The sequence below is a fragment of the Podarcis erhardii genome (genome assembly GCF_964252035.2).
Source record: "Podarcis erhardii genome assembly, chromosome: 10".
In the NCBI taxonomy this organism is placed as follows: domain Eukaryota; kingdom Metazoa; phylum Chordata; class Lepidosauria; order Squamata; family Lacertidae; genus Podarcis; species Podarcis erhardii.
Window position 1 is genome coordinate 67,757,099 of NC_138500.1, and position 11,176 is coordinate 67,768,274.

The following is an 11,176-nucleotide window of genomic DNA, read 5'->3' on the forward strand; positions in this document are numbered from 1 at the left end:
GCAAGAGAACTGCTAAAACTGGTACAAACTGTGATGGCTGCATATACAAGTGCCACATGTCCCCACGCCAAGCAGTTGAGTGGGCACCACCAAGCACACCCTCACGTGCAGCAAGTCAACTACAAATTCCTCAAACGCTGACAGCTAAACTTGCCCATGGCTGCATATCAATCATTTCCCGCATAGCCTTAAAGGGTTAGGAAGGCTATAGCCAGAAAACTTCTATTCTAGATAGTAGGGTAAAGGTAAAGGTAAAGGTAAAGGGGCCCCTGACCATTAGGTCCAGCCATGGCCGATTCTAGGGTTGCGGCACTCATCTCGCTTTATTGGCCGAGGGAGCCGGCGTACAGCTTCCGGGTCATGTGGCCAGCATGACTAAGCCGCTTCAGGCAAACCAGAGCAGCGCACAGAAACGCCGTTTACCTTCCCGCCGGAGCGGTACCTATTTATCTACTTGCACTTTGATGTGCTTTCGAACTGCTAGGTTGGCAGGAGCTGGGACCGAGCAACAGGAGCTCACCCCATCGCAGAGATTCAAACTGCCGACCTTCTGATTGGCAAGTCCTAGGCTCTGTGGTTTAACCCACAGCGCCACCCGCGTCCCCAGATAGTAGGGTAGGAGAGCTGAAAAGAATGCCAATATATTTCACATCTGGCAAACAATGTGCCCCTTTGGTTTCAGATGGTGACATGGGTAGATGAGTCTAAAAGCGTGGGACACAAATTTTCACAGCCTTCCAGTTTCTATGGTGGTTCATTTACCAGAAGTGATGTATTCAGCATTCAGTCTGGAAGTGTTTACTCAATTCTGACCAAACTAAGCTTCTTGATTTTGTTCTAGGAGGCTTAGTTTGTTCCGGGTTTTCTAGTCTCGCTTACCCATGTACCATCTGAAACCAAAGGGCACATTGGTTGCCAGATTTTATTTTTTTTCAGCTCTCCTAACCCATTAAGAGAAAGCAAGATTTTGGGAGAATTTGGAGGTACAGCTGGTATGACTCAGGCCTGCATTGTTCTTGCACCAGCTCTCAGTCTAGGCTAGTTCCTTGTTCATCAGCACAACCATGATGGGAAACTCTCCTTGTATTGCTCCAAGGAAGACAACTTCTCCTTCCACTTGTGCTAAAGACCAATGTGACACCATAAGAAGCTCTGGTGCAAGCAAGACCCAAGTCCAGGTTAGTGACATAAGAAGAGCCTGTTTCTAAGGTGGAAAACTCTGTCCCCACATTAAAACAAAATTTTAACATGTGCATTGAATATATTTGCCACCTTGATTTTTTTTAAAAATACTCATTCATTTTATGTAACTAGTTGTTAAAGCACCCACAACACTTTGGCCTGAGCTATTTAAAGACTTTGCAGCGCTGCATCTCTGCTCAGCTACACAGATCAATGGCAAAGGTTGTATTTGCTGCCCACATTGAAAGAGCAAAGTTTTCCCCAGGCTGCCAAGTGAAAGTGCTGCATTGATCAGGGTGGGACAGGGGAAATGATTTCTTGCAACCAGTACATTTGAAAGAATAGGAAGAACAGTCTATAAGAAATGAATGAAAACAAAGCCCATTTTATGTTCAGCTCTCACATGTGTTTTCTGAGGAGTGAGTCCCTCCAAGTTCAATGGTGCTTACTCGCCAGTAAGGGTTTAGGGATTGCAGCCTTTGGCACTCTTACACGGGAGTAAGCCCTACTGAATACGATGGGTTTACTTCTGAGTTAGTCATGCCTAGGCCTGCACTATCAGTCATCCAAACAACTGGGAGAGAAAGAGTAGAAAATGGGGTTCACATGGGAGTCCGTGGCCTTTTTATTCTGTATTAATTAATCCCAAACCTCAGGTTCTGCAGCCACTGTGGCTGCAACAGAAGGGATAATTGACCCTTTTGTAGGAAGAAAAGAGTACTTAGGACGTATTAAAGGGAGAGAGCTAATGATTGTTAAGCTACTACTACCAGTACTTACTCTGGCCTTTTCCAGGTAAAGGAGAAAAACAAGGCTCCTTTACTAAGCCTGCAGGAACCTAGATTGTAAACAGGTCTGGGTGTCATAGGAATTCAAGTCTCCCAGGGATGAGGGTAGCAGCAGCAGGAGGAGATTTCCAAGTACTACAGCTGAGAGCGGTGGCGTAGCGTGGGTTGTCAGCACCCGGGGCAAGGCAAGTAATTTGCGCCCCCTAACCCTAACCCCCAGATGTTGCGCCCGGCCCCCCCTGCACCCCCCACGCTACACCACTGGCTGAGAGGTCTCTCCTGTCTCCGATGTCACCCAGCTCCTGTGTCTCCTCCTCCTCTTCTTCTTCTTACCTTGTGGCCCCTGTAGAAGGCGATCTCCTCCACGTTGGCGATGATCCGAGAGTGGACGTAGCGCAGGTAGCCCTTGCGCTGGGCTTCCTCGGCCACCAGCTTGCCAAACCTGGGCGAGCAGGCTTTGAGCACCTTGGCGGTGGCGTAGACCACCAGCCCGGCCAGGAGCGTGGGCCCGATGGGGCTGGCCCCCCTGGACCTGGCCGTCTGGATGAGGGTGTAGGAGGTGAGCACCACGTCGAGGATGGGCTTGGTCAGGTTGGAGTAGAGGTGTGCCACCGATTGCGAGAACATGGCCATGTCTTCGGTGAGCGACTGGTCCGGGTTGGCCAGCCGGCTGTCCATGTTGACCACCTTGTAGTAGGTCTGGTCGGCGAAGTAGGTCTGGTAGGCGTGATCCACCAGGCGGGTGCGGAAAGCCAGCGCCAGCTTGCCCTCCAGGTAGCGGATGGCGCTGTTGACGAAGGTGGCCGGGATGGCGATGGCCAGCCACTTGATCAGCTTCCAGGCGAAGCTGCGCGGCCGCTTCTCCACGATGCTCTTGACGATCTTGCCGTCCAGGCCGGCCACGTAGATGGAGAGGAAGGTCCGCGACACCAGCGCCGCCGAGTGCAGGCACAGCCAGCCGCTCTCCGCGCTCACCGCCCGCGGGAAGAGGATCTTGCGCAGCGCCAGCAGCTGGCGGAAAAATTCCGCATTGGCCGCCGGAGACGCTCGGCCGGCGGCGGGGAGACCCGGGCAAGGCAGCAGCTGCAGCTCCGGAGGAAGATCAGCCCGGCTGCCGCTGGCGATCGGCCTCTGCTGCGGGTCCTTCTTGCACCCCGCCTGCCGGAGCCGCCTGCGGACCAGCGGGCACAGGATCTTCAGCCCGTACGCCGCAGCCAGCAGGCACGCCGCCCTCTTCGCGGCGCCCGAGCGGCTCCATTTCTCGCGCCCGGGGGGCATTTTCCCGGGGATCCTGGCTTCTCTATTCCACCCGCCCAGAGGGAGGGGCGCAGGGACGGCAGGCGCTCACCCAGGCCTGGGGAGACCCATCTTCACGTGGCCCCCTTCGCCCCCACGCCGCCGATCGCGCCCGCGACCCAGGCGGAATGACTCCCGGTCCGCCGGCAGCCGAGGCTTTTTCCCTGCTGCCACCACCGGCGAATCATTGCCCGCCCCGCCGCGGCAAGCCACGCCCCCGCCCCCGCTCATTGGTCGCCGAGGCCTGGGAAATCCTCGGCCGGCGAGCGGCGTCGCTTTCCTTCTGGTCCTCCACAGCGCTCTCGGTTAAAAAGTGGGATTCCGAAGCCGAGCAGCGGAAATCCTTTCCGCTGCCGGGTTGGTGTAGCGTCGAAAGCATCTGCTGTCATTTCTCTCTCTCTCTCTCTCTCTCTGCTGTCAATTTACAGATTTGAAAATAAGGGACCAGCAGCCTCGAAAATAAGGGATCAGCAGCCAAAATAAGGGATTTTGCTTGGTTTATACAGTGATACCTCGGGTTAAGTACTTAATTCGTTCCAGAGGTCCGTTCTGAACCTGAAACTGTTCTTAACCTGAAGCACCACTTTAGCTAATGGGGCCTCCTACTGCCGCTGCGCTGCTGGAGCACGATTTCTGTTCTCATCCTGAAGCAAAGTTCTTAACCTGAAGCACTATTTCTGGGTTAGCAGAGTCTGTAACCTGAAGCATATGTAACCTGAAGCATCTGTAACCTGAGGTACCACTGTACATCAATCCGGCACTGATGGAGCCATGCTGCTTTTGCTGCCTCTGACTGTGTTTTGCAGGGGGTTGGACTAGATGATCCTAAGGGTCTACGACTCCGACCAAAGAAGAGTGGCATACAAAACTGATGAACAGCGTTGAGATGGCAAAGCTTACAGGCAGAATTAGAAACCAGGAAGAGGACCTCTTTAATAAAGAATGGGGAAAGTTTATAATTTGTTTAAAAAGCTATTGTAAAGAGTTACATACATTGGTAGGATTGACAGAAAACTTGTAGTAAAAAATTGAACTATGGATGGACAAATGATTTATAAAAAGAGAGTTATGAAAGGGATGCAGAGGGGGAAATCACCACATTAAGATGCTGCACTGGTTGGAGGGGATGCTAAACAGCACGTCAGGGCTGCCGTCGTCCTGATGTGAGGAGTTCCATCGGCCCTTCCCCACCCGAGAGAGAGGGAGGGAGGGAGGGAGACTCTCGCCCATGCCGCCCACAAGCCCAGCATGAGGCGGTTGCGGCGCCGCTGCGACCGCTGAAGCGCCACCCTTCTGCGTCCCTCCCCATCCCCTCCTCTTCCTCCTCCCTCAGGCCGCCTCCTCAGCTGCCGCCACTGCCGCCTCCGGCTTCCCCTGGCAGCGCGGCGGAAGTCTCGCAAGACTTCCCGCCACCAGTCTCCTCACGACACGCCCCTGAGGGGGAAAAGGGAGAGACGGAGACGCGACAGCTCGTGCACGTGCTCTCTCTTGCGGCGGAGGACCCCGAGCCGCTGCTTCCCTCCCGAGCCGGGTGAGCATGAAACCCAGGAAATTTAAGGGACCTCATCAATCTGGGACAGCAGTGGGAAACTGTGCTGGAATAAGGGAGTTTCCCGCCAAATAAGGGACGGTTGACAGCTATGCTCTCTCTTCTCCCAGTGGTGGCATGCGGTGATCTCGGCGCGTTCCCTTTCGGGATCTGCTGCCCCGCACATGCTCCTGTCCTGGGGGAAGGTGTGGAACAGAGAGGTGGAAGGAGGGGCTCCGCCCATCATCACAGGCTTTCCGAGATCGATCTGTAGCCTAGTCTGCAAAAACTTGCCCCTCTCTCCCCCCGTTGCTTCTGCTGCCCAGTTGCAGCCTTCCCAAAAGGGTTGCATTGTGAGCCAAGGCAGTGGAAGCTGAGAAATTGTCCCTGCTCACATCCAGGGATTTTAAAAGGAGGGGTTCGCACATGCAAGTTCCCCGGGCATAGTGCTGCCTTGCATATTTGAATGAGCCTTGCAATCAGAGATGCAAAACTTGGAATCAACTTTTAAAAAAACAAAACGAAGTTATCCCTGGAATGGGGACTGGTCAGGTGACTTGAGAATTCTGTGAATGAATCTGCATGTGCAAACTATTCTTAAGGTAAAGCTAAAGGGACCCCTGACCATTAGGTCCAGTCGTGACCGACTCTGGGGTTGCGGTGCTCATCTCGCTTTATTGGCCGAAGGAGCTTCCGGGTCATGTGGCCAGCATGACTAAGCTGCTTCTGGCAAACCAGAGCAGCGCACGGAAACGCCGTTTACCTTCCCGCAGGAGCGGTACCTATTCATCTACTTGCACTTTGACGTGCTTTCGAACTGCTAGGTGGGCAGGAGCAGGGACCGAGCAACGGGAGCTCACCCCGTCAAGGGGATTCGAACCACTGACCTTCTGATTGGCAACTCCTAGGCTCTGTGGTTTAACCCACAGCGCCACCGTCTTAGTCACATCAAAATATTGTTGTTGTTGTTTAGTTGTGTCTGACTCTTCATGACCCCATGGACCAGAGCATGCCAGGCACTCCTGTCTTCCACTGCCTCCCGCAGTTTGGTTAAACTCATGCTGGTAGCTTCGAGAACACTGTCCAGCCATCTCATCCTCTGTCGTCCCCTTCTCCTTGTGCCCTCCATCTTTCCCCACATCAGGGTCTTTTCCAGGGAGTCTTCTCTTCTCATGAGGTGGCCAAAGTATTGGAGCCTCAGCTTCAGGATCTGTCCTTCCAGTGAGCATCAAAGTATTATTATTGCTATTATTAATAACCCTTAAAGACTTAGTTGGTCTTTAAGGTGCTACTGGAAGGAATTTGTTTTGTATTAATAACCCACACTTCACCCTAAAGTCCCAAGGAGGATTACAGCGATTAAAAGACATTGTTAAAAGCAGTTTTAAATAATTTCCAATCAGAAATAAGGTGGGTCCTAAAAATATACATCTCAGGTGTCAAAAGCCAGGTTAAAGTGATGTCTTCAGCATCTTCTGAAAGCTGTATAATGAAGATGCCAGACCCACCTCTGTGCAGGGGGAGTTCCACAATTTAAGGGCTACCACAGAGAATGCCCTCTGCTGGGCTGCCAACCCCCCAAGGTTCAGAGAGTGATGGAACAACCTCTGCTGATCTTAACACCTAAGGGGGATTCTGTAGGGAAGAAGGCAGTTTTTTTCAGATGGCCTACTAAGGAGAAGAGCTCTCTAGTCATTTCTATACTGTTCTCAGACAGACCCTTGAGCAATAGAAAATAGGTTTGCTGCTTTGGAGATGAGGGGGACAGGGCCTTGGTACCATATTGATGCAATTGCATGTCGAGAAAAGTTTTGTTTTCTGCTTCTGCTAAAGGCACAGATTGCACATCAGAAAAATGGTGGCAACCTCAAAAGGACAAAAGGATGTTAGGGCTCTCTGACAGCACTCCATTGATAGAAGAACTTGGCTAGCAGAAACTTCCTCATGCGCTAAGTGCTGAACTGAAAGACAAAGTGCTAAGAAGACCACAGCACAGTAATTATCATCTGAAAAAACCCTGTGTGGTTATTGCTGCCCTCATCCTGACATTGATTTAAATAACGTACAGTACATATATAAACTTCTATTCTTGTTTGTGAGCTAGCAAGAATACAGTTTAAGGCTTGAGGTTTTCACTTTCTGCAAGCCCAACTTTTTTATGGCACTGTTTTGATGCTGACTTGTGTCATGAAGGCTGTGATCCTAACCACATTAATCGTGGAACATTTCCCACTTTTTAGTATTTTAGGTTGCAACCCAATGGACTGCCAACATGGTGCCTGTGTCAATGAGCTCAAGCTGCAGTTCTCCTTTCCGTGGACTTTTTCTTTCTGCTGCTGGCTTGGCCGATTGTGGAATTTGGCCCCTAAGTTACCGTACATACAAGGAAAACATCCAGTACACCACTTTAACATGCTTTAAACAATTTCTTAATTAAAATACTTGTAAGCACCAACACAACGATCCATTTTGCAACAAGAGGCTTGAAATGTCTTTTTCTTTTACAATGTGACTAATAACCATTCATGTCCTATCTAGTTTTCTTCCTTTGAGGACCAACGCATACCAGGAAGCAGCTGAAATACTGCTCATGTTTCATGGCCTGGGTTTTAGTCAATGCTGTTCAGCTTTTCTGCAGACCTATGACTGAGAGGCCATCACATATGCAAGCCATCTTGCCAGGTTCACCCCGAAATATGGCACCAATCATCTCCACATCCCTGTAATTAAGGGGCAGGTGTACACATTGCAGATACACACACACACACACAACAAATGTGGCCATCATTTCTCATAAACAATGTAGTGCATATGAGAGTGATTTGAAAGCTCATGCACCCCCTTTAAAAACGGCTTCTGGTTGGTAACTCTTGTTTATCTCTCTATGTTGAGTGGCCCCAAAGTGTCAAATGAAAGAAATGAAATTTATGCAGACTGGTTGTTAACAGTTTATGGAGGTCACTTTGATCTAATTTCACTGTTAGACACATAAACATCCAGAAATATACATATACACACGTGTGTGTGTGTGTGTGTGTGTGTGTGTGTGTGTGTCTTTTAAAAATACAGTTTGGTTATTTTAATTGTAACTGTTTTTAAACACATGATATGGTTCAGAATGGAACAGCCATTTAATGGGGAGGGCATTGATGGGTTTTGGAGGCAAAGCATGTGGACCAAATAATGTGGTATTTGGAAGATTTCTGGAGCACTGCCATTGCAATAGAAAGAGGACAAGTTGCAGAACTAACTGAAAGCAGAGTTCTGCAATGAGTCAGGAAGCCCAAAGTTAGATGTAACTGCAAACCAAAGTGAAGCTCGATAGAACACAGTCTGCACAGTAAGCTTCGTTTATTCAGCTTTTTCATTTAACCATTTATATTCCACTTCTCTACCAACTTGAGGCAGCATGCAGTATTCTGAAATCACGTCAGATATCACCACCCTTATATAATAAGAAGCTCCCAGCACTCCAAAAATGACACATTGCACAAAGCAGGCCATATCAGCAGGATATGCAACATCTCTCAGCTTGCAGTATTTTAAAATCACACCAAGTGAATTAGCACCCATATCTAATTATATATAAATACATAGCGCTATAATTATAAAACATGGCACAAAACATAGCACGTTAACCAAGTATGAAATATATATTTACTTTTTAAAAAATATTTTTTATTGTTTTTCTTTCTTGCAACAAATATCCATAATCATTACTAAACATTAATTTTCCAATTTCCCCCCTCCCTGTTGACTTCCCTCAACCTCCATTTCTGGTTTGTTACATCAGATGGTAAAATCTACTGTTTATATGTTATACTATGTTTTCCCATTGTTATATTTCTTGTTCTCTGTAAATAAAATTGTAAATGTTTATTTATTTATTTTTTTAAATATATTTATTAAGATTTTACAAAAAAGATACATAGATAATAGAAAATAAAACAAACATACAACAAAAAAATACATCAAAAGAGAAAAAAAGAAAACAGACCATAGAAGCATAAGAAAAAGAAAAAAAAGAAAAAGAAAAAAAAACCAATTTTTAACTTCATAGTTCTATAACCCTCTTTCTTGACTTCCTCACATCTCCCTTTTTTGTGTTCCCTTTTACACAATCGAGTTCAGCAAATCCTTACCCTCTTTCAGATCTCATTTATAATTATATGTTTCAGCCTATTATGTCTCCAATTTTTCTTCTCTTTTCAAATCAATTTTCAACTATTCTTAATAACTTAGCCCCTTGTGGCACTTTGTATACATTTGACATAATATTACTCTGGTCTTTTCCCCCTTTTCTTTTTAATCATTTTTGCATATTCCTTTTAACTATGTCACTAGTGCCATACTATCTTTAAATCCAACATCATTTTAACATTCAAACATTTTACAATGCTTCTGCAAATAATCTTTAAACTTCTTCCAGTCCTCTAAAATTGTAAATGTTTATTTAAATCCTGCCAGTGAGTCCATTTTTTTGTTGTTTCTGCAAATATGTTGTAAAGGGTTCCCATTCTTTTTTAAAGTCACTATTGTCCTTTTCATGCAACTTGTCCATTAATTTTGCTAACTCTGCATAGTTCATCAACTTTTCTTGCCATTGTTCTTTGGATGGTTCTTCTCCGGTTTTGTGCTATTAACATTCTTGCTGCTGTTGTAGTACACATAAATAATGTCCGTTTTTCTTTTGGTGACTCTTGTCCCAAAATACCCAGCAGAAAAGCTTTTGGTTTTTTTTAACAAATGTTATTTTAAACATTTTTTTCAATTCATTGTATATTATTTCCCATTTTAAAAAAATAATCTTGCAGTTCCACCACATATGGTAACATGTACCTTCCCCATGAAATATATATTTACTGACCAACCAAATGGATGGGTTTAATGGCCCTTTTTAAGGACTAGAAGGGAAAATACCCGACCAAGGCTGCAATCCTATACACATGACAGGGCAATGAGGTCATATTTAGATGTTTTCCCCCACAATCTGAGGTATGGTGGTGACAAGATGCCAAGCAGATATGATCCCTGGCTCCTCTCATTTTAGAAACACAGGGAAGGGGGTAATTAGGGAAACTTTTCAAAAAAAAAAAAAGTATTTGCCAGGCTTGAAGGGCAAAACTGGCTGTGTGACTGGCATGCATCCGATCCCAAAGCTTGGAGGAAGGGAAAGAAAATCTTAATACATAAAGCAAATAAATAGGTTACCCAGAATAAAAGAGAATGGAATCTCATGTATAGCTCCCCAAATATGTTTCCATCCTTGCTGTGCTCAACCTTTTAAAAGCAAATCTGCTACAAGTGTTTGAGCAGAAACCTGCTGCTGCTTTTACAGTGTTCAGTAAAGACTTTGGGCTCATCTGCAGACGCAGTTTTAATTGAGGACCCAAGGGCAATGAGCTGGGTTGCTGAGGAAAGGTACCTGCGAATGATATGACAGCAAAAACAAGAGAGCTAACTAAGGTGCATGGGGAAAATAATGCTTTCAGTACCAAATATTCCACACCATATACGCAAGATCACATCTTTGTCTGTATTCTGCTTTGTTCCAGAATTAACACCTTTCTGGTTTCACACCCAACAGCGGAGAAAAAATTCCTACTGTGACCATGACATAGCGGTTTAAGGTTGTTAAAGGGTAACTAATCCAAATGTGGAACATGCAACCCTCAAGTTATGAACCATCTTTTCTCCCGACAAGCTGATTTTAAACCTGCCAACTTCAAAGTAGTTGTGACTTTGTGTTTGTGTTTAACTTTCTACAACCTTTGGGGAGACCCAGTCACCAAGAACAAGACAACACCCTAGCCCTTGGCAGCCTTGAGAGAAAAAAAAGGATCATAGCTCAAAAGACCACAGTAGGGTGACACCAGACTCCTAAATTATTCCTCCACAAATATGATCTATGGTAGGTTAATTCCATGTCCTCCAACATTTCAATGATGAAAATAGGGACGTCCTCTTCAACAACAACAATAACCAGTGCTATTTTTCTAGAAAACGTGCCGGAACTCACCAGGAATGCCTTCCTTGTTCTTTTATAATGGCAAAAGCACCCAACTGAGAGATGTCGGGACTGAGATCCGGAGAGTTCCAGCTGAAAAAAAGCCCCGATGATGATGATGATGATGATGATGATGATGATGATAATGTTATTATTTATAACATTGAGGTTGAATCCTGACAAGACAGAAGTACTGTTTTTGGGGGACAGGAGGCGGGCAGGTGTGGAGGACTCCCTGGTCCTGAATGGGGTAACTGTGCCCCTGAAGGACCAGGTGTGCAGCCTGGGAGTCATTTTGGACTCACAGCTGTCCATGGAGGCACAGGTCAAATCTGTGTCCAGGGCAGTTGTCTACCAGCTCCATCTGGTACACAA

The 11,176-nt window shown here is 46.6% G+C and overlaps 1 protein-coding gene across 2 annotated transcripts in view; it reads right to left on the reverse strand.

Moving 5' to 3' along the window:
* ABCD2 (ATP binding cassette subfamily D member 2) overlaps window positions 1-11,176 on the reverse strand; it is a 78,796-nt gene that overhangs the window by 49,337 nt on the left and 18,283 nt on the right. The window contains exon 1 of one of the 2 annotated variants that reach the window (XM_081877913.1): window positions 2,304-3,444. The exons of the other annotated variant lie outside the window; for it this stretch is intronic. Coding sequence (XP_081734039.1) covers window positions 2,304-3,248 — 945 coding nt within the window. The 5' untranslated portion in view covers window positions 3,249-3,444. Of the gene's footprint in view, window positions 1-2,303; window positions 3,445-11,176 lie in introns of those variants that run through there. 2 annotated transcript variants of the gene reach the window in all.